Here is a 23410-nt window from a genome sequence, read left to right as displayed (position 1 = left end):
CTTAAGATTAATCTTTTATCTCAATGATCTACAGAAGACCGCCACTCATCAAAGAGTTTTGCCATGTTTAAGGAGTCAGAGGTGGTGTTGGGCAGAAAACAACAGAGATCTAACCCATTAAAACCATAAGTTAAGGCTGTTTGAATGGAGGAGTTGATGAAAGACTTCCTAGAGGAAGAGTTAGAGATCATAGATAAGAAAGTGGGTGTGATACTGTGATCTCCTACGGAAAGAAGTGTTTGGATAGAAGGGTTGTTGCGTTTGACAGTGTTTGTGAATAAAGCGACATATTGGACATCAGACGAAGGGATGGAGAGTTGGTAAGTGGTGGAGTTTATGCCCGCGAAAGCACAATAGAGGTGGGTGAAGAGAGAGGAATCAACATCAGGAGCCAGAAATTCGCTAACTGTTAACCAGTAACCTGACTTGATCCAAGATGTGTCAAATTTATCAGTTGCATCGCCATAGTAGGCTAATGTATGAATCAGTTGCACTAGGAATAACATGAATTTCATTAGTTTGTTAACTGTAAAACCCATTGAAACTCTACACAAAGGTTAATACAAGTCTACTGCATTTTTAATAAAAGATCCATCTATCTTTGCTCGTTATTTCAAGTCAGTTGTGGATTTTTCTTCCTAATTAATACTTCGTACAAAGGTACGATTGTACAATCATATAGCAATTAAAAGGAGAGCAAGTAAAGGAGAGCAAGTCAGGTTACTGGTTTAATTCAAATTACATGACTTGTTTTTTTCCTTGACTCAGTCTTTTATACTGTTCTAGAGACTTTTCATCATCAATCAAATATCTAAAGCTAATTCAAAATTAACTTGTACGAGTATACAACTAACTAGCAATTTCACTTTCTAGTAAATTGTACAGTTCTCTAGAGTTCATTCATAATCTACTGCTCTATACTTCATACTTTCCAATTACTTTCGAATTGACATCGTACTAAGTAGCGGTAAGATAGACTCCAAAACCTTGTCACCTACATGTTCTTCATGAATGATGCGGCTCAAGACATTGTTATATACTCATGGGTGTACCGTACACCTAGAGCTGTCAATTTGGGTAACAGGTCGGGTTTGGATCGAGTAACAGTGGGTCGGGTCAACTCGGGTCGGGTCAGACCAACTCGGATTAATTCCATAATCTATGCGGGTCGGGTTTGGGTTGGATCATGCTTGAGTCGCGCCACGTCGGGTCATACTTCTTATCGGGTTTGGGTCGGGTTTAAGTCGGGCTACATTCGGGTCGGTTGAACAATAGGTCGGGTTTAATTCGGGTTAAAACGGGTTAGGGTAATCCTCAGGTTCAAGTCGGGTTCGGTTCAAGTCAATAATTTGCGGGTTAGAATCAGGTCGGGTCATTCTCGGGTTTGAGTCGGGTTCGGTTCAAGTCAATAATTTGCGGGTTATAATTAGGTTGAGTTATTGCCAAGCCGGGTGATTCTCGGATTCAAGTCGGGTTATGTTCAAGTCAATAATTTGCAGGTTACAATCAGGTCGGGTCATTTCCAAGTCAGGTCATATTCGGGTTCAACTAATTATAAATAGATAATTATCATTTTTATCAAACTAATTATTTCCTTTAACTATAATATATATTACAATATACTAGGGAACTATAGTCTATAATTTAGGAAGATAATTAACTCATTTGATCATATTATAAATATATACTATATTTAACTCTTAAATTTAAGGATGATGCTCCTTTCTTTTACTGGCCTAGACCAACTTGGTCTCCCTAGACAAAATGCTTTGATCAACAATAATAAGGCAGTCTAAATTGCATTTAAGGTGATTTGAAATAAGGCCAAGAACAATTTAGGTTGAATTTAGGTCGGGTGAATAACAAATCGTGTTAATTTCGAGTCGGGTTAGTAACAAATCGGGTTAAATTTTTGGGTCGGGTAAGTAATAGGTATGGAAAAATTCGGGTCGGGTCAATAACAAGTCGGCTTGAATTTGGGCCAGGTCAATAATAAGTCGAGTTGATTTCGGGACGGGTTTGTAACAAGTTGGGTTAAATTCGGGTCGGGTTAGGAACGGGTTAGGTTGAATTCAGGTCAAGTTAGTAACAAGTTGGGTTAAATTCGGGTTTTGACGGGTTAAAAAGGGTTTTGTGTCTATTTCGGTTCAAGTCGGGTTTGGTGCAAATTAATTAAATTGACCATTATAAACCGGTAAATCGGTGCAAGTTGTAAACCGGTAAATTGGTCGTTTGAAAGCAAATTGGATGGTTCCAAACACCCAATTGGACTTTTGGAGGGTATTAGGGACCATGGTAAACATTTCGGCAATTTTTATTTCCAGGCTCAAAAAATTCAGAAATTAAAGGCTAATATCCACGTTTTTTAAGAAATTTTGGAGGTTTCATGGCCCGGTGTCGAAAAGTCTTGAAATTCAATGGGATACATTTCGGGGTCATATAAAGCCGTTTGAACCATATATGATCATTATTTGTTGTCATAAATGTTCGTGGTAAGCTTGAATTAATGAAATCGGTGCAAGTTGTAAACCGGTAAATTGGTCGTTTAAAAGTAAATTGGATAATTCCACCCACCCAATTGGACTCTCGGAGGGTATTAGGGACCATGGTAAACATTTCGGCAATTTTTATTTCCAGATGAAAAAAAGTCAAAAATTTCCAAAATTGAAGGCTAATATCCACGTTTTTTGAAAAATTTTGGAGGTTTCGGGCCGGGCCACTGTAGAAAAGCCTTGATATTTTAGGGGATACATCTCAGGGTCATATAATGTCGTTTGGAACCATATATGATCATTATATGTTGTCATAAATGTTCGTATTATGCTTGAGTTAATGAAATCCGTGCAAGTTGATTGGATGGTTCCACCCAGCCAATTGGACTCTCGGATGATATTAAGGACCATGGTAAACATTTTGGTAATTTTTATTACCGGACGAAAAAAAGACAAAAAATTCCAAAATTGAAAACTAATATCCATGCTTTTTTAGAAATTTTGGAGGTTTCAGGGCCTGGTGTCGAAAAGTTTTGAAATTCAAGGGAATACATCTTGGGCTCATATAATATCGTTTGGAACCATATATGATCATTATTTGTTGTCATAAATGTTCGTGGTAGGCTTGAGTTAATGAAATCGGTGCAAGTTGTAATAATCGGTAAATTGGTCGTTTAAAAGCAAATTGGATGATTCCATCCACCTAATGGGACTCTCGGACAGTATTAGAGATCATGGTAAAGTTTTCGTCAAATTTTATTTCCGGGCGAAAAAAAGTCAAAATTTTCAAAATTGAAGGCTACTATCCACGCTTTTTGAATAATTTTGGAGGATTCGGGGCCCGGAGTCGAAAAGTATTGAAATTCTAAAGGATACATCTCGGGGTCATATAATACCGTTTGGAACCATATTTGATTATTATTTGTTGTCATAAATGTTCGTGGTAGGCTTGATTTAATGATATCGTTGCAATTTATAAACCGGTAAATAGGTCGTTTAAAGGCAAATTGGATAGTTCCACCCACCCAATTGGACTCCCAAAGGGTATTAGGAACCATGTTAAACATTTCGGAAATTATTATATTTGGGCGAAAAAAGTCTAAAAATTCAAAAAATAAAGTCTAATATCCACTATTTTAGAAATTTTGGAGGTTTCGGGGCCCGGAATCGAAAAGCCTTGTGATCCTAGGGAATACATCTCGGGGTCATTTAATGTCGTTTGGAACCATATATGATCGTTATTTGTTGTCATAAATGTTCGTGGTAGGCTTGAATTAATGAAATCGGTGCAAGTTGTAAGCCTGTAAATTGGTCGTTTAAAGGCAAATTGGATAGTTCTACCCACCCAATTGGACTACCGGAGTGTATTAGGGACCATGGTAGACATTTCGGCAATTTTTTATATTCGAGCCGAAAAAAGACAAGAATTTCCAAAATTGAAGGCTAATGTCCATACTTTTTGAGAAATTTTGGAGGTTTTGGGACCCAGTGTCGCAAAGTCTTGAGATTTTAAGGAATACATCTAGGGGCCATATAATACCGTTTGGAACCATATATTATTATTATTATATGTTGTCATTTCTGTTCATGGTAGGTTTGAGTTAATGAAATTGGTGCAAGTTGTAAACCCGTAAATGGTCGTTTAAAGGTAATTGGATGGTTCCACCCACCCAATTGAACTCTCGGAGGGTATTAGGGACTATGGTAATCATTTCGGCAATTCTTCTATTCGGGCGAAAAAGTCAAAAGATTCTAAAATTCAAGGCAAAGATCACGCTTTTTGAGAAATTTTGGAGGCTTCGAGGCTCGGTGTCGAAAAGCCTTGAAATTTTATGAGCTACATCTCGGGGTATATAATGCCGTTTGGAACCATTTATGATTATTATATTTTTATCATAAATGTTCGTGGTAGGATTGATTTAACGAAATCGGTGCAAGTTGTAAACCGGTAAATTAGTCGTTTAAAGGCGATTTGGATGGATACACCCACCCAATTGGACTCCCGGAGGGTATTAAGGAACATGGTTAAAATTTCGGCAATTTTTATTTGCGGGCGAAAAAAAGTCAAAATAATTTCCAAAATTGAAGGTTAATAATATCCACCTTTTTGAGAAATTTTGGAGTCTTCGGAGCCCAGTGTCTAAAATTCTTGAAATTCTAGGGAATCCATCCCGGGGTCATATAATGTCGTTTGGAATCATATGTAATCATTATTTGTTGTCAAAAAAGTTCGTGGTTGGCTTGAGTTAATGAAATCAGTGTAATTTGTAAACCGGTAAATTGGCATTTAAAGAAAAATTGGATGGTTCCATCCACCCACTCAAACTCCCGGAGGGTATTAGGGACCACTACTTACCGGTGTCGGGGCCTGGTGTCGAAAAGAAATGAGATTTTAGGGGATACATTTCGGGGTCATATAATGTCGTTTGGAACCATATATGATCATTATATGTTGTCATAAATGTTCGTGGTAGGCATGAGTTAATGAAATCGATGCAATTTGTAAACCGGTAAATTGGTCGTTTAAAGGCAAATTGGATGGTTCCACCCAACCAATAGGACTCCCGGAGGGTATTAAGGACCATGGTAAACATTTCGACAATTTTTATTTCCGTGAGAAAAATAGTCAAAAAATTCAAAATTGAAGGCTAATATCCACGTTTTTGAAAAATTTTGGAGGTTTCGGAACCTGGTGTCGAAAAGACTTGATATTTTAGGGAATACATCTCGAGGTCATATATTGTCGTTTGGAACCATATATGATCATTATTTATTGTCATAAATGTTTGTAGTAGGCTTGAGTTAATGTAATCGGTGCAAGGTTTAAACCGGCAAATTGGTCGATTAAAGGCAAATTGGATGGTTACACCCACCCAATAGGACTACCGGAGGGTATTAGAGACCATGGTAAAAATTTAGGCAATTTTTTATTTTCAGGCGGAAAAAGTCAAAAAAATTCCAAAATTGAAGGCTTAATATCCACGCTTTTTGAGAAATTTTGGAGGTTTCGAGTCACGATGTCTAAAATCCTTGAGATTTTAGGGGATACATCTCGGGGTCATATAATGTCGTTTGGAACCATATATGATCATTATATGTTGTCATAAATGTTCGTGGTAAGCTTGAGTTAATGAAATCAGTGCAAGTTGTAAACCGGTAAATTGGATGTTTAAAGGCAATTTGGATGGTTCTACCCAGCTAATTGGACTCCCGGAGGGTGTTAGAGAACATGGTAAACATTTCGGAAACTTTTATTTTCGGGCGAAAAAAAAGCAAAAAATTCCAATATTGAAGTCTAATATCCACGCTTTTTGAGAAAATTTTGGATGTTTCGGGGCCCGGTGTCAAAAAGGCTTGAGATTTTAGGGGATACATTTCGGGGTCATATAATGCCGTTTGGAAGCATATATGATCGTTATATGTTGTCATAAATGTTCGTGATAAGCTTGAGTTAATGAAATCGGTGCAAGATGTAAACCAGTATATTGGCCGTTTAAAGACAAATTAAATGGTTCAACCCACTCAATTTGACTCACATAAGGTATTAGCGACCATAGTAAACATTTCGGAAATTTTTATTTTCGGGCGAAAAAAAGTCAAAAATTTCGAAAATTAAAGGCTAATATCCACACTTTTTAAGAAGTTTTAGAGGTTTTGGGGCTCGGTGTAAAAAAATTTTAGGGGATATATATCAGGGTCATATATATGGCGTTTGAAACCATATATAATCATTATTTGTTGTCATATATGTTAATGGTAAACTTGAGTTAATGAAATTGGTGCAAGTTGTAAACCGGTAAATTGGTCGTTTAAAGGCAAATTGGATGGTTACACCCACCCAATTGGTCTCCCAGAGGATATTAGGGAGCTTGATAAACATTTCGGCAATTTTTATTTTCGGGCGAAAAAAGTCAAAAAATTCCAAACCCACACTTTTTGAGAAATTAGGGATGTTTCGAAGCCCTATGTCGAAAAGTGTTGAGATTTTACGGGATACATCTCGGGGTCATATAATGCCGTTTCGAACCATATATGATCATTATATGTAGACATAAATGTTCGTTATAGGCTTGAGTTAATTAAATCGGTGCAAGTTGTAAACCGGTAAATTGGTCGTTTAAAGGAAAATAGGATGGTTCCACTCACCCAATTGAACTCCCAGAGGGTATAAGGGACCATTGTAAACATTTCGGCAATTTTTATTTCTGGACGAAAAAAGTAAAAAAAAAATTAAAATTGAAGGCTAATATCCACACTTTTTGAGAAATTTTGTAGTTTTCGGGGCCCGGTGTCAAAAAGCCTTTAGATTATAGGGGATACATCTCGGGGTCATATAATGCCGTTTGGAGCCATATATAATCATTATATGTTGTCATAAATGCTTGTGGTAGACTTTAGTTAATGAAATCGGCGCAAGTTTTAAACCGGTAAATTGGTCGTTTAAAGGCAAATTGGATGGTTCTACACACCCAATTGGACTCTTGGAGGGTATTAAAAACCATGGTAAACATTTCGGCAATTTTCATTTCCGGGCGAAAATAAGTCAAAAAATTCATAAATTAAAGGCTATATCTACACTTTTTGAGAATTTTTGGAGTATTCGGGGCACAGTGTCAAAAAGTCTTGAAATTTTAATGAATACATCTCGGGATCATTATTTTAGTCATAAATGTTCGGGTAGGCCGAATTATTGAAATCGGTCAAGTTGTAAACCGGTAAATTGGTCGTTTAAAGGCAAATTGGATGGTTCCACCCACCCAATTGGACTCCCGGAGGATAGTAGGGACCATGGTAAACATATCGGCAATTTTTATATCCAAGCAAAAAAAAAAGTCAAAAAATTCCAAAATTGAAGGCTAATATCCAAGATTTTTGAGAAATTTTGGAGGTTTCGGGTAGATCTATCAATTCGGGTAAACGGGTCGGGTTTGGGTCGGTAAGTGTGGGTCGGGTCAACTTGGATTAATAATATAACCTATGCGGGTCGGGTTTGGGTTTGGTCATGCTTGAGTCGGGTCACGTCGGATCATACTTCTTATCGGAATTGGGTCGGGTTTAGGTCGGGTTAATAACAGGTCGGGTTACATTCGGTTTTTCACGGGTTAACACGGGTTTGGGTCAATTTCGGTTCAAGTCGAGTTCGGTTCAGGTTAATAATTTACGGGTTACATTCGAGTCGGGTCATCTCCACGTCAGTTCATGTTCGGGTTCGGGTCTCACATACTCGGGTCAACTCGAGTTTAGGGTTGAATTCAAGTCGAGTCAGGTCGGGTTTGGGTCACCATTTTTTTGGTTTAGATGGATCGGTTAATAATCGGATTTGAGTCGGTATTTTGGATCGGGCCAACTTTTGACAGCTCTACGTACAAGGTTCACCCAACTAATCAATGGTTAGTTTTTGCTCTTCATTTGATGATTAAATAAAAAACAATCATCAAATGAGAACAAAATACTTATGGCCATTATGGGTGTACAGTACACCCCAGGTGTATATAACAAATTCTAAATAAACTTTGAGTATTAGTTCACCTCAAAGCATATAATTTTTTGGGATTTGATCCATCCATTTTAATATGCACTTTTTACAGCATATTCACTTCATTATTTTTATTTTTATTTTTGCTGAAGTGAAATTAATAAATCTATTGAAATAAAATTATTTTGTTGAATTGAAATTTATAGAATTGAAATTAATTTTGCATAACTTAATATTTTTTTATTGATTTCTCTATTATTTTTCTTTTTTACGGTTACTAATTTTATTGAACTTGTTTTTACGGAATTAAAATTATTTTTACTAAATATTTTTTTTAAAAGGTAAACTAGCCTTAGATATCAACTTTTGAAATCCCCAGTCAAACAATTTTAAGAAATCAGTTTAAAACGGGTTCTCACAATCTAATCTTTTTCTTTGACACAAATTTCAATGCATAAAGTTGTGAGAAGAGATAAACTGAACTAAGATCGAGTGGGGCTCCCTCTTCTAAAATCTCTCATATCCGGTTATTTTGTCAATTTATTTACAAAAATAGCGCTGCATAAACGATTGTTATTATCACGAATATAAATTTGTATTTTCTCGTTTGTCTTTCCTCCCATAATAAACCATCTGTTCAAGCTTTTTATGAACATATACATAAATTAAAACTCTAATCTTGAATCGCCCATTTTCTCTCCTATTTTTTTGTTCTTCCTTAGCTACTAGCTTTCAACTGCAATTTCCAGGTAATTTAGTCCACGATTTATACTATTAATTCGTGTTTGTTTGAGATAATTCGATCAAATGTGACGTTTTTAATTTCTCTCATTCTATGTTCTCTCTTCTTCTCAGAGTGAGCTGCAATTGTATCCAAATTACAGAAAATGGAGATGATTGAAGCAGTGACATTGATATTGGGTGTTATATTAGCCCTTCTATTCATTATCCCACGATTGAATAAACCCAGTTATTATTTTCTCTCTTTCTCTAAACCCAATTCAAATTTGACTTTTTTATGTAAATAATCTGTAATCTGAGTTACTATTGAATCGATTTTCTGGTGTTTGTTTCAATGCAGGTCAATCGAAAACTGAAGCTTTGAGTAGTAACACCAAAAAAATATCAAAGGTATCATCACATTGGATTTTAATTGTTGATATTTGATGAGTTAAAGTTCTATTAACTTGTGGGTATTATTGGTTTCTTCGCCTTTGTTTTATTATCTTTGATGAAATGCTTAAATTGAAGTGCATTTAAGTTTATTTTACTGAATCTATGCTAATTTAAATATCATACATCTTTGTAAGCATATCAATTTCCTATTGATTTTATACTTCAAAGAATTTTTGTTCTTATGAAATACTTTGTACTCTAAAAGTGTTGCACAGTACACCCGGATATATGATAGAATTATTGCCGATTGAGCTTAGTTGTAGAGGCTGAATGCAATCATTAACAATATCTTGTAATTTGTGTTGCTTGACTGCATCTTAAATGCCTTGACTTGAGGAAAGAACTGTGGCTTCAGTGATTCGAGCTTTCGATTTTCTTGTCAACTTTTAGTTAGAAGTATTCCAATTATCAAGGTAGACATAAATCTTTGGTTTCATAGTTTTGGGTGAATCTGCAGGATCTTCGTTGTACATATATGATTTTCAATCGATATCAACTCATGGAAAACACTTTGATTTGATCTCTCTAAGTCCAGAACAGATTTCTTATTTTACTTTCTTCTTGTTACTAGGAACCTAAAAAATATACTAAAGCTGAAGTTTCATTGCACGACAAAAGGACTGATTGTTGGGTCATCATCAAAGATAAGGTATATTTGTTTTTCCATGTTGTCTTCCAATGTAACTTGTTTCTTAAAAATGAGAATTACTTTGAAAGCTCTAATTTCCATTTTGGTGCTGCTGATGTAGGTATATGATGTAACCTCATATGTGGAGGAGCACCCTGGTGGTGATGCTATATTAACGCATGCAGGGGATGATTCAACTGAAGGATTTTATGGGTATAACAGTATGAGTCTATTATGTCATTCTTGTATGTTGCTGTTACAGTAATGCACCTTTCATTACTTGATAGTTGATTACTTCTCTTGATTTTGTTTTTTGTGGCTTAATAGAAGTAAGGTTTATTTACATACAAACCTCCTTAGACCTCATCTACACCAAGATCTAGGTTGAGTCATATTACTGCTGTAATAACTTAATCTTATAAGTCTTCATTACTTCTGTCGATTCTGTTTTCTGTGGCTGGATAGAAGTAAAGTTGCTTGCATAGAGACCTCCTTAGACCTCATCTTTACCAATATCTAGGTTGAGTCAAATTAATGCTGTATTAACTTAATCTAACAAGTCTTCATGTACCTTATTTAGCTTCTTTAAGGCTCCAATACCAATATGTTGTGATCATGTGTGGACTGCTTTCTATTCAGAAGGAAACTGCTTATTTCTAGTGCATTGAAATCACTAGTTTGGCCTTGGAGGGAATGCTTTGGCACCTTCCTGCTAATGGAAATGCTTGTAGCATTGTAGGCTCTGTGATCTGAAGCTGTTTTGTATTTTGTGAAAAACATAGTTTAGACATGGCTAGGAACAAGGATCAGGGCCAATCAAGGAAAAATAACTAATATATGGACGTCCCCTCCCCCTCTGAACGGGATATAAAGGGCTCCTCATCCTGAAGTTCCATAAATCACATGGATTTATGATTTCATACTGTTATTTGTTGTTGTTAATTGATGCACATAACTTCTTTGGCAACTATGTTTTGTGAACATTTTGGCACCCTTACCTTCTTACACTTGCGTGTGTGCTTGGCAGGCCACAGCATGGTACACGAGTTTTTGACATAATAGAAGATTTCTGCATTGGAGAACTGGAACAGTAACTGAGCTTGTGCAACCACTTAAAGGTTCTAAATGCTTGGTGACAAGATTTTTTTTGGCTGAGGCTCTACTCCTTCAATCTGCTGTCCCAACCTTATTCATGTCATTTCCAAGTTCTTGATGTTATATTTAACTCTTAGCAGGTGCTGGATTGTTTGAGCTACCAGCTCTATGACTTGAGTTGAAATCCTACAAAAACGCGAATCAAATCAACTTTATGTCATGGATACTTTCATTTCTTGAGTTTTGTGACTTTTAGTCCTACTCCATTTTGAATGAAGAAATTCATTTGTATCTGTTCATGGTTATGTTATACAGAAAGCTTCTCGCAGAAATTCAATTCAAGCTTTTATAGTTCACTTGTTAAATGTTTAGGTATTATATTAAGCTAGAATCTTCTGTATTCAGAATTCATATGGTGAAAATTGTAAGCATCAATGAGAAGTAGACCTTTTTCTAATTTGCTACCATTCAGGGACACTGAAATTGAATTTTTGCCTGCTTTTATAATCAAAGCATGGCATAGGTAATTGCTGCTCTGTATAATGAAGAATTGTAATAATTTCTTAATCAGTCTGAAAAAGTTTTAAAAAAAACACTTGCAATTTCCATTCAGAGCTTTTTTCTACTTTACAACTGATCACATATACAACTTGTTGGCGCCAAAACAAACAAAAATTAAATCAAACAACTAGGTTATCACCTGAAAAACTGAACATTCAGAACTTTACAATGGTACAAGGAAATTTTAACACTGATAAAAAACTACATAATGATATTGATACAAATTACAAAAAATCACCTTAAGCCGAAGATCAAACTGGCTGAAGAATCAAAAAATGAAGAATTCTAATGCATGAATCAATCAATAAGGAATGGCCAAATTGACATGCAAGGGTGATATTCACAAAAAAAAATATTGCTTCAAAGTCCCTTGCATCTGGAATAAATGCAACTCCTGTCATTAATGCTATCAATGATCCTACACATCGTATTTTTTGGGTTGCCGCCACTGTACCAACGTTCTTGCTAATGAACTGATGAATGAAGTTTTGGGTGGAGATCCTCTTTTCCCGTACAAATTCTTTCCACTGAGATCTGAATGTGTTGGTCCAATATCTTTCCCTCTATCAATCTGCACAGGGGAATATATGAGCTAAACTAAACATGAATATACCTACAGGATTCTCAAAGTCACCACACATCAAAAAAATATTACTTACAGTAATCAAGGTTTTATAAATACAAAAATGGCTTGATGGTAAAGCTCAGATTCAAATCAAATCATGAAGAACACTATCTCGAGTTGTAAAATAACACACATTAAGCAACCTAGTTATAGTTTCACTTACATGTGAAGACAAGCATCCAAAGACGCATTATTATAAACCATACTACGAATTTCACAAACATTGGATGAATCTGTTACCATTTAATAATATTTAAGTGCAATTAGATTAATCTAGGCTAATGAAAAACATTGGATTTGATGATAACAAGTACGTTTATGAAGGTGTGAAGTGGCAAGGAGAAGTAGCAGTAAACCATACTGATGGAGGACATTAATATACTCTCTTACTAGAACAAGAAAACATGGATGGGAAAGACTTAATATGTAAAAATGAGTTGTGGTAGCTGATTATTAGCATTAACGAGTTCCTGCACTCCCCAATCTAAAGGAATGCCTCTTCTGGGTCATTAGTGTTGGTGGAACGCCTCCAAATAACTTGGGAAAATCTGGGCAAAGATGACTGTGGTGGGCTATGAACGCAGTCAATCCACTCTTTTTATAACCACTACAACCTCCCTATAACCTGTTATCAACTCACTTGCATGAAAGTGGAGATGAAAGCTTCATAGCTGCTTCTCCATGCCATTTAACACCAATTTGACAGCAAAAAAATAACAAAAAGGCACGAGAGCATAGATCTACATTGTTAAAAAATAACCAAAACAAAACTAGTATACCTTGTATATTTTCCCATCCTTCAAGTAGTATATTATACCCGACCAATTAATAGATTGTGAGAAGTGAGATCGCAGCGCAGAGATAGGATATAAGAAGTTGTCCACAAGCATTGCAACAAACACCTGCTCAACATGGCATCAAATAGGAAGAAAAAAAAAACATTAGCAGCATATTATGGGCCACATTTCCAAAAGAAAAATGCGCAAGATAAGTAATATCAATGACTTCACACTCCCAGATTTAAACAGTCCATGAAAAGAAAACTAAGTGCTACACTGAATCTATTATAGCTACAAACCACTGAAGCGTTATTGTTTTTATTTTCTTACTCTTCACTCAGCATAAACCTTCTCCAGATTGTTTTATTGATGAATTTACATGATATTCTAGGTGAATGTCCATGATAATGCAATCTCCACTACCAAACATGAGTTAATCTTATTGATTTCTAACACTACTACCTCTAGTGATAATAAGAGAGTTTTTTTTTTTTTTTGGCATAAAATATATTATATAATGCAAATACTAAAGGATACAGTATACAGAAACAAATGCCAAATAACAGTCGAACCGCAAAATTTTTAATGGTGAGAAGAAGAAACACACCAGACACCAATTGTAGGTAGCAAGTGACAAAGGCGGTGCCTCAGGGGATAACAAGTTGCACAAGTGAACTTCAATCCTTGTCAAGTTCCACATGGAAAGTAACTCAATAGCAGTGCAAGTGGCAAGGCAGCCCACAAATAACCACCCTACAAGAAAATAGGAAAAAGGAAGATGCAAATGAGTAACTGTTGACAAGATATATATAATTGCACTTATTATTACTTAATTATTCATCATTGCCCTACAAATTTGTTTTCTGCACAACTGTGGCTACGTTATAGATCTCGACTACAAAATCCTCTATGAGTGAGCTTCGGTTCTACATAACAAGACTTCACAAAGAAAAAGCTTCTCTTAACAGCCAACTGTGATCTTGTATACTAATGTAACTATTCAGCAGAATCCAAACTTGATTATAGTAAGCAAACATTAAGCTACAAGCATTTTGAGAATACTAATTTTTTTCCATTCAAGTGGAGCAGTAAATCAACGTCTTATTATTAAGCTTTTGGTCCTTCCAAATTACGATATCAAAAAGCTTGAAAATCACTGTAGAGAAGAAACTCAAGCTAAAAGTATGTCTTATAAAAGAAAAAAGACTTCTAACGTACTAAGATATAAGCATTGTAGGAAATATTTCCTTTTTGGAATTTAATAAAGATTACAACAGCCTAAATCTTATCACCAAAAAAAAAATTGAATTTCCATAAAGATTAAGTTCAAGAAATTCAAAACATGGGCTGACATGTTTAATTCACAAGTAAAAATAAAATAAGGTCTAATAAGTAAGTTTCAAATAAGGGACTTTCAGGTGAAAAAGAGGATAACATGTAAATACTTTTCAAACAAGGTCCTATACTTAAGTGGCAGATGATAATTTAATTTGATGAAGTCTAAAAACGTATCTTCAGCAGCATATCTCAACCAATATCACAAAGGTTCTTCACCCCTACTGTGTCCTTTCATCATTACTTGTCCCAAATCAGTATCTTATACTGAAATGAAAATCCTATACCAAACCTAATCTTGCTCAGCCCAGCTGTACATGACCTAATCACAAATAAATTGTATGATATTTTAGTAGCAGCCCCTCGTATCCTATTTCAAATCATCTGAGCCCTATAAATGCAATTTAGCCAGCGAATCATTGGGGATTAGCTGATAACCTAAATAACCACAGTATCAGCATGAATCCATCCTAACACATTGCGGTCCTCTGCTGATATAATAACTTGACAAACCCATGAAATCAAGGTGATTCAGCTAATAAGATCTTGTTGAGTTACCTACCAACGAGGTTAGTTATACTTACCACCAGAGATAAGAAACTTATCCTCAATTGTATAAGCTCCGTACCGCATCCGAAGTGCAGCTGCAACATGTATCACAGCCATGACATATGGCGCCACAAATCCCCATGAGAAGTAACAGTGCACAGAAAATAACGCACGATTCATGATCCAATTAACCTTTGACACATATGATTCTAGAACAAATGTTTGCTTCCTCAAGTAGTTCCAGTACCTACATTAGAAGATCAAAGAGACCAAATCATCAAATATAGTCAGATGAAATTAAGAGATAAATTCTGTATAAAAGAACAAACCACTCAAATATTACAACAAACCTGGAGAAACTAAGATCACTTGCAAGTGGATGAGGGAAAACAGCAACTGGAGGAGATGTTATGAGTTTTTTGTGAGCTCCTGAAAAAAATGACAAGGATCAACTACTGTAAAGATAGAATACCCAAATGTGCTTCAACAACCAGATTTACAACAAAAACACACTTCGCAATAAGCAACAGATAACTGTCAAAGGAGCCTTTTGAGGTCCCTAAAATGAGTAAGCAAGGTTCTTATGAAGCTACAAGATCAAAATTTTAAAAAGAAACAACGTTTCAATGAACTACAACTTTGAACACTTTCAACCATCCATTGCATGCTTAAACAGCTATGACTGGTATCAACTGCAAGACATTAAACTTCTAGAAGGTTAAGCTAGTTCATTTCAGATTCAATATAACTGCATTTTAACTATCGTCCAAATTGGTGAAAACTACCAGGCATAAATTACGAAATAAGAAGGCACAAGGAGCATGCCTTGTCAAATAGAATCCAACTACATGCTGTAAACCTGTAATAAGTGGACAGGAAATAGATCTGACAACTCATATAAAGCCAATATCACTGACAAAGAGTTTCTACTTTTCTTGCTACGGTGTTCGATGCTAATAATACATAATAGATGTTATATACTTTGCCTAAATACAAACAATGAGAAAGACCGAGGATATCGAACATGGACACCTTACTGTTCATAAAATATCCCAAGAATAATATTTGAGCAACACACAGCCTCTTGATTTTTCTTTTTTTAGGCGTGCCATTCTCTGCGTATTATTATAAGGTTTTTCTTCGCACTGTTCAGCAACATCCCAGACTATTATTTGAGGAAAGTGTATAAAAGGAATTGGAGACCAAAGTCAGCTAAGTGAATTCTTGGGAGGGAAGCCACATGGAAAATCAGAATATTTTCCACAAAAGGACAAAAAAGAAACGTAATAAATAGAGGAACAGGAGGAAAGACAGCATATAGTAAACTAAATAGTTTTTTTTAGTTTGCTTAGCTAACTTTGTAAGTGTTCAAATGTTGAATCAGTTTATTTCTATGCATTCATATCATCTTCGTCTTTCTCTAGATCTTTTCCTATAATTTCCAGTTCAATCCCATGCACAATATAACCACATTGCTGTCCTTAACCAATGCATATTACACATCGACCTTGAAGCTTCATAAGACAGCAAAACCAGCTCACATCTTACAATACAGGATATTTTTACTGATATAGGTCCTCATCTCCTCATCACTCAGGCTTGAAAAAGAAAGCTGAATGTCTACTAAACATACTATAGGTAAGTCAATGTCAATCAGAACAGAGTAACTAGGTAAAAACACAACTTAAAACTCCAGGGGCATTACAAAGGGCATTACAAAGGGCATTAATATTACCAAGAAGAAGGGATATTAGACAAAAAGGAACAGAAAAGTTAATTTTGTAGATGTAGATACGTTACCAGATATAGCTGCAAGAGTCATATCGTCAGAATATCCACCATCTCGTAGTTCTGAGACTACACCATAGTTGTCATTTCTGAAGTCATCGGCATGCATCTGAGATTGTAGGAAATCAGGAAAAAACAAATTGTAGTGTGTGTGCACCATTGGCAATACTGTGACTACTTACCATCATGCAACCACCCCATAAGAAGAATGTTCTCCCACCGGTAGCAAACCCCATAGAGCAAGGCTGTAGAGACAACAAAGAATTTTTAAGTAGGGTAAATATAATTACACAGAAACAGCAAGAAAAATAATTAACATCCTCATGTCTGTAACTCTGTAAGTGCATATCTAATCAATATCAACATTACACTCACAACAAGGGCTGAAATTATGTGGGTTCTCTGCTTCTCAAAAGCATTAGGATGTTAAGCATCATAACATTGCTGAAGGTGAGGATTTATAATAAAGGGAACAGTGTCCTTGTTCCATGTATTATTAAAAAACCGCATCATATCTCAGTTGAGAAGTGATATGGCAAATGTTAAATTCTAAGAATCAAACAGAATCTGCTTCAATGCAACCAGCCCAATCCCATATTTGGAATGCCAATTTATTATTAATTTAACCAGGGAAAATGTCTACAGAGCGTTGCAGATTCTGGTAAAACCAAAAGTTACTACAACAAATTAAACAAATACCTCCCTTCCTAAATGTTGGTTACACTTACTGTTAGCACACTAGGAGCTAGGAGAGAGAGTGTAGATAAGGGGATATGTGTAAGAAATGTAGAAGAAAAAATGCTATCACAGGGGTTTGCGAAAGAAGAGTATGAAAAGGAGTGTTTCATGTTGGGTAAGGTGAAATTAAAACTTGCCAAAATATGAAAATAGCAAAAAGGGTAACCAACCTACAGAAATGGACGAAAGTAGAAAGCATAACCAACAAAAAAGGAATGAAAGGAGTCTGAAACGATATCAGCCAAGTTTCGCAACTGCTACTGCACTCATATGTTTGGTACCATGGATGGAAGAGACCAAGCCCTGTACAACGGCATGTGACAAGCTAGTATTCTTACGCATATGATCGTAACTCAGAATTGCATATATCCAGGATACCACTCTAAGGCAGAATTGTTTTAGTAAAACAAAAGGTCATCCTACCATCTATCTGCCCATCACAAGACACTGAATTATCACTCACCTTACGTAAACTATATCTTCATTCATCATACGTGACAAATGTGCCATAAATCATCTTTCATATTATACAGCAACAATAATGATAGTCCAGAACCATAAAATAGAAGGATAAGATAAGAAAATTCATAATCACATATATTTAACGTAGATAATATAAGCTGCTTATGGCTATCATCTATCAACACAATTGAAAATAACATAACAATAGAATACCACATACCATGTGATATTCATATATACAGTAACTTCCTAAGCTCCCAGAAGGCAAATCAAGTGGATAACCAGTTTGAATGAAAATCTGCACATAACAGCAACATAGAATGAATCAAACCCAGATTTAATACAATAAAACATATCGTAAAAATATAAATTTCATGCATATCATTTGTAACTGTTAATTTAACAATACAGAAGCCAAAAGATACCTCGGGATTTTTTTCCATTTCAGCCGTGAGAGCACCTATTGATCCTGGGTGAAGTCTAACATCATCATCTAGAAACAGTATATACTTGCTATCTTTATGCATTTTTTCTGCACCAACCTGAGAACGAACAAAGTTCACATATGAAGTTAACATCAGCAGTCAGCTTCAAAATCGCATCTATGCAAGTACAAATAGATCATACAGTATATAGATATAAACAGATAAATTTTGGCCAAACCTCTGACAAGCTCTCAGAACAATGTCACCTGATCATAAATGGTTTTAAATTTTTTAAACTGATAATGTATCCATACACCCCAAGTCTAGTCCATCTGATTTTCAGTGGGCCTCCATATTTCACAGATTTATAGTCAAGATTCCAGAACTTTTCATTTACAAATTATAACTGAACAACATGATTACAAATTTCTATATCCCAATGCAATTTACAGTTAAAAATCCTTCCAAAAAAGAGAGTAATTCTTTCTAATCAAACGGAACACCCTGTGTACTAGCGATGAATTACATACACGATTCCATTAATATGAGAAAAAAAAAATAAGCGGATAACAGCAGAATAATTTATCAAGGGTGAAGAGCGATTGGGGGAAAAAGCCCAACGCCATCTGTGTGTACATTAGTTAGCATTCTTAGCAGAAACCAGATAGTTAAACATTTTAAATTTAAAAACATGGTCACTGTAATGCACCACAAATGCCAAAATCAAACTCGATTACAGGTTTATTTACACATAACTGAAGGAAATAAGAAAAGAATAACATACAAGCTGATTGTGAATCTTCTGACTGCAAGTGGTTGAATAGCCTGCCACTATGATCTTAGCATCAAGTTCATCCTGTCATTACCCATATAATTAGTTAGGATACACACAACACAGGACATTATGATGTGTTGAAGATGTTGTAAGGCTATCACAAACATGCTACCATATGATCTTCCACTATTATAAGGTCATGAAGGTTGCTATAATAGCAAAAACAAACCAACCTTATAATCTTCTACAGTTAAATGAAATTGATCCCATGCTACTTTAAAATACACTTTATGCCATCAAAGGCTATTTATAAATTTTACAAGAATCATGATCGCATGTAAGCATGTTTACTTTACTCACAAAGCATCTAACTGACAGTAATTTCAATGAAGTAATAATAAATAATAAGTTGAACACCTGATAATCTTTTATAAGCCTAGATACAGCGTGATATGCTGGATCTTCAGTACTTTCTACAAGAAAAAGAAACTCTATAGGCCCACCGTATAGGGATGTAATCTGCATTGAAACAGACATCAACAGAACTGTCAATATGCATTCCACTTCATCTTAGCCAAAAAGGAAATTGAGAAAATGAAGGACTCTTCACAAAGATATGGAAGACTTATTGCCACCAGATAATGAATATGAATCACCTTGGTGATATGAACCCAAGAAAGAATGGTTATATAAAAAAAATTGCAACATTTGCTTTTTTGACACTATTCACACACTCCTCTTTAAGTCTTTAACCACATTGTGACTTGTACGTAAAGAAATATACGGTCTTGTGGGGTGTTATTAGATATCTTGATATATATTTTCACAATTATTATATTTTTACCTTATAAATTTATTTAATAAAAGATAAAGGTTTAAATTGTGCTTTGGGAGATGTAATTCCCCCCATGTTGCAATATTTAAAGGACAGAGGAAGTATAAGAAAAATGTCACAACCCATTCAAAATTCCAAATTCCCTGACCAAAAACGTAACATACCAAGTTTTGGTGTGAAATGAGAAACTGTGTCAAAGCAGAATATACTGTTCATCCATTAAAAAAATCGAAGGAGGGAAGAGAGTGTTGCACCTGACTTTTCCAGTTATGCAAATTGTGCTCTCCAAATCCTTTCAAAGGCATAACAACTGTGACTCTTGGCAGATTGACTTGATAAGAGTGCTCAAGCTCATTAATGTCATGACAAAGAAAACCAAAGCTATTTCCTTTTCTCAGTTCATTTTTCATGCGTTTGATTTCTCTATTCCTGAAGAAAAAGAAGAGAGAGAGAGAGATCCATCAGAGGTCCCCAACAAATATATATTGAATGCCATGATGTATATGTAGTCCATCAGTTCATTAATCTGTCCTCCAATACTAGTACCTGACATGAGCAGCGCAGGCCCACCCAAATGCTAAAACTAGACATATTAAACATCCCTGCAGCAATAAACAAGGAAGCTTAAGATCTATCGTCCAAATTAAAACATCAATCAAAATAATAATGGGTGGTATCAGCAGGATAATAGAAAGGTTTTGATGAACAGACCCCCCTATACTATGACAAGAAGACAAATTATAGTGTGAAAGGTACAACTAAATGCAAAAAAGAAACAAGAAATCAAAATGGAAAAAATAACATCACTGCACAATTGATTCATTCAATAAGTGCTTATACAGACATATATGTCTAAACTAAGTCAAAGTCATTCTAGGCAGCAATGGTTATTGCTTAGAAAGAACAATGCAATAATGTGACTACGTGGGAGGATTTGCCTTGATCTAGAGCTCTTCTAAAGAACTTATAAACACATTTTATCATCAAATGACCATATAAAACATCCATACTCGTACAAAACAAGCATCAATACGAGGAAGTACCTCATAGGGACAATACCAAAAATGTCCCCTTCTTAGTAATTAGTCCAGGAAACTCCCAATCACCCCCTATTAGTCAAACGTCAAGGCAATAGAACATGAATCTATAATCCTTATTGAGACTCTGACAGATGCTGCGGACGAATTACACAGAACCGTCAGGGTGAAATTTGCTGATTAACATTTATGTTTGTCCACACATGGATGAGAGAGCCTATGTTATTGCCAAAGCATGATTTAATATTAAAGGAGAAATTTTTAATTAACTTTTGCCCTCCCAAAAAAAAATGCCAACCCAAAAGTATAAAAGGCATAATCTTGGAACAGTTGGAAGGAGAAAAATTATTAAGTTGAGGTTGATTTGATATATCCCATTTAAAATTCCTCGATCCGCCACATCAACTCTAAAGTCAATTTACAGGTTGAGATAATTGTTATCAGAGGCCAATAAGTCCACTCCCAAGCTACCCCTGGAAGTAATCTAGATTAAGAAGAAGCAATAGTTCTTAATTCACCTCCTCCATTACCCAAATCAACATATCATGAAATTCAAGCCTCGCCCTCGAAAATTAGATTATGGTCATGGCAATTGGCAACCAAACCTTTCACAAATTTGTCCTCAGCAACATCACAATCAAAGTTCTATATGATCATCTCCACCAAAATACTAGGCGATGAACATCAAGCTAGTATTAAACAAATCTTCAAAAGCTGCCCGCCAGCATCAAACTCATATATTAGCAAACCCTAATAGTCTAATTAAACATAAAACATTAACACAATTTCAACCTAGCAATCCCAAATTATCAAATTTTAACTGCAATTTAACCTTATCCAAAACATCCATACTTCAAAATTTTAACCAATTCCCAAAAAAATATATCAAAAAAACATTCGAATTTAATCAACAAAACATAATCTTTCGTTCTAAAATAACAATATACAAATTCAGCAAAGTAACAGCCACAAAAACAAAAAAATTTAAAAATCAGCATAATAACAAAATAAAATCAAATAATTGAAACAAAAAAACTGACCTGGATCTGAACGAATATGGCAATGGGGGTAAGACAAGCTCGACTAGCAGCAAACAAAAACGAATCAAGGGATTCTAACGCAGCCATTATAATTTCAAGCAAATAATTTTAACAAAAAAATCAAAGCTAAAAATAATCAGCAAAAAAAATCCCAAAAATCGTGTAATTCGTAAATTAATGTAGATTTATGATTGTCCCTCTTCCTCTCAGATCGCCATTAACGAAAGAATTCGATAGAGCGAGAGGAGAGGAGAGAGAAAATGAGAGAGACAGAAGGAAAAAAAAATTAAAAATGAAAAAAATGTTTGTTTGAGAAGAGAGAGAAATTATTGAACCGCCCAAATTCTATATTTCGAAGTTGATTTCCAAATTAACCACAAAGTCAAAATTAGCGTTTTTAATTAGGGATTTGACAAAATTAATTACCAACAGAGAGTTAGGAATGGACTCACTGTCGTGCGTCGTCGTGTTACTAGTGTAGTGTTTATTGTACGGGTATCTAATAAATAGTACTCCTCCGTCTCATTATAATTTATACTTCTATTTATACTAAATATACTTTATAAATATTATACATTAATCTATCTATCTATAGTAATATACTAGGTTAAGTCCCGTGTCATGCACGGTAATTTTTAATATTTAATACTTATCATTAGTTTAACACTATTATTTAATTATTAAAAATTAAACCTAAAATAGGATGAAAGATCTGTAATTACAAAAAACAATTTTAAAAATTTATCACACTAAAGAAAACAGAGACAATAATATATGCACGACTCATAAAAATAACTATGAATTACATTACAAAGTTATAAACTATTATTGCATATTATTGTATAAAAAAATAATATCTTTGTTTAAATGAGTACAAATAGAATATACTTATCAAATAGGAAATGAAATATTATTGCATAGTTTGTATTAAAAACTTCTCTAAGAAGCTTTGGCAAAAAAAAAAAAAAAAAAAAACAAAACTTTTGGAGGGAATATTTTTAACCAGGAAATGACATGTGTCATTCCTGGTTTCGCCTTTAGTATAAAGTTATAGATAGATAGATAGATAAAGAGAAAAGGCTTTTTGGGTGATAAATTTCACTATTCCCAAATTGCTCTTCTCAATTTTCAATATCACCTCTTTTATTCACAATTAAAATAAAAAAAATAAAAATTATTTTTTATAAAAAAAAAACTAAAAATAACTACTTTTTTTTTTAGGGAAAATAACTACCTTATCATAACTGCTCTCACTCATCAATTTAAAAAAAAAAAAAAAAAAATTGCTTCCACTCCCTATAATAATTGAAATTGCTCTTAATTATTTTACCTTTTACACAGGAATTGATGTCAAAGGTTCAAATTTAAGCCAAATTGATAGAAGGCTTTAATTTTTTTAAAACAATAAAAAAATATTCCATAAGTTTAGCAACATTTTATTTCATAATTTTTTTTACTAATATATATATCAACAAATATTTATCATTTTTATAGAATAAAGATGAGAATATAGCCTAATTAATTTTCTATATTTCACATACACACACGCAATGCGTGTGTTTCTTACCTTGTAAATGTAATCCTCCGCCTCATA

At 34.6% G+C, this 23410-nt stretch overlaps 3 protein-coding genes across 7 annotated transcripts; 1 reads left to right on the top strand and 2 right to left on the bottom strand.

The window, feature by feature from the left end:
* Nucleotides 1-20: 20 nt before the first annotated feature.
* LOC110691082 (chitotriosidase-1-like) lies at nucleotides 21-539 on the bottom strand. The gene has a single exon (XM_021868016.1). It carries the CDS (start codon nucleotides 537-539, stop codon nucleotides 21-23), a length of 519 nt encoding a protein of 172 aa, XP_021723708.1.
* A 7991-nt stretch (nucleotides 540-8530) lies between these two features.
* Nucleotides 8531-11334, top strand: LOC110690938 (cytochrome B5-like protein). 5 transcript variants are annotated; one of them, XM_021867848.1, is made up of 7 exons: nucleotides 8533-8717; nucleotides 8824-8937; nucleotides 9050-9099; nucleotides 9716-9793; nucleotides 9894-9985; nucleotides 10800-10890; nucleotides 11008-11334. In XM_021867848.1, the coding sequence occupies exons 2-6, from the start codon at nucleotides 8856-8858 to the stop codon at nucleotides 10864-10866; spliced, it is 369 nt and encodes a 122-aa protein (XP_021723540.1). In that variant the 5' UTR covers nucleotides 8533-8717; nucleotides 8824-8855; the 3' UTR covers nucleotides 10867-10890; nucleotides 11008-11334. The 5 variants fall into 5 exon arrangements, with proteins under 5 accessions (XP_021723544.1, XP_021723542.1, XP_021723540.1 ...); XM_021867849.1 differs by having other exon boundaries at nucleotides 11005-11334; XM_021867852.1 differs by having other exon boundaries at nucleotides 8531-8717; nucleotides 9894-9993; nucleotides 10800-11334.
* A 73-nt stretch (nucleotides 11335-11407) lies between these two features.
* Nucleotides 11408-22197, bottom strand: LOC110690937. Its single transcript, XM_021867846.1, has 14 exons — nucleotides 21817-22197; nucleotides 20286-20341; nucleotides 19994-20168; nucleotides 19322-19423; nucleotides 18914-18985; nucleotides 18130-18246; nucleotides 17925-18002; nucleotides 16687-16749; nucleotides 16517-16613; nucleotides 15067-15145; nucleotides 14752-14963; nucleotides 13440-13585; nucleotides 12833-12955; nucleotides 11408-11999 (listed from the first exon to the last, which is right to left on the bottom strand). The coding sequence occupies exons 1-14, from the start codon at nucleotides 21901-21903 to the stop codon at nucleotides 11847-11849; spliced, it is 1560 nt and encodes a 519-aa protein (XP_021723538.1). The 5' UTR covers nucleotides 21904-22197; the 3' UTR covers nucleotides 11408-11846.
* Nucleotides 22198-23410: the final 1213 nt, after the last annotated feature.

The sequence above is a fragment of the Chenopodium quinoa genome, unplaced genomic scaffold (genome assembly GCF_001683475.1).
Source record: "Chenopodium quinoa cultivar QQ74 unplaced genomic scaffold, ASM168347v1, whole genome shotgun sequence".
NCBI lineage: Eukaryota > Viridiplantae > Streptophyta > Magnoliopsida > Caryophyllales > Amaranthaceae > Chenopodium > Chenopodium quinoa.
This window is presented reverse-complemented; position numbering and strand designations above follow the sequence as displayed.

What these genes read in the sequence shown, in the direction of transcription:
- LOC110690937 (XM_021867846.1), bottom strand. Translation starts at nt 21,903, where the DNA reads ATGGCTGCGTTAGAATCCCTTGATTCGTTTTTGTTTGCTGCTAGTCGA. An exon ending in TAAGTTTCTTATCTCTGGTG is followed by an intron (nt 13,586 to 14,751) that starts GTAAGTATAACT and finishes ATTTTCTTGTAG; the next exon opens with GGTGGTTATTTGTGGGCTGC. An exon ending in CTACCTACAATTGGTGTCTG is followed by an intron (nt 12,956 to 13,439) that starts GTGTGTTTCTTC and finishes CATGTTGAGCAG; the next exon opens with GTGTTTGTTGCAATGCTTGT.
- LOC110690938 (XM_021867848.1), top strand. Translation starts at nt 8,856, where the DNA reads ATGGAGATGATTGAAGCAGTGACATTGATATTGGGTGTTATATTAGCC. An exon ending in ACACCAAAAAAATATCAAAG is followed by an intron (nt 9,100 to 9,715) that starts GTATCATCACAT and finishes TCTTGTTACTAG; the next exon opens with GAACCTAAAAAATATACTAA. An exon ending in GGGTCATCATCAAAGATAAG is followed by an intron (nt 9,794 to 9,893) that starts GTATATTTGTTT and finishes CTGCTGATGTAG; the next exon opens with GTATATGATGTAACCTCATA.
- LOC110691082 (XM_021868016.1), bottom strand. Translation starts at nt 539, where the DNA reads ATGGGTTTTACAGTTAACAAACTAATGAAATTCATGTTATTCCTAGTG.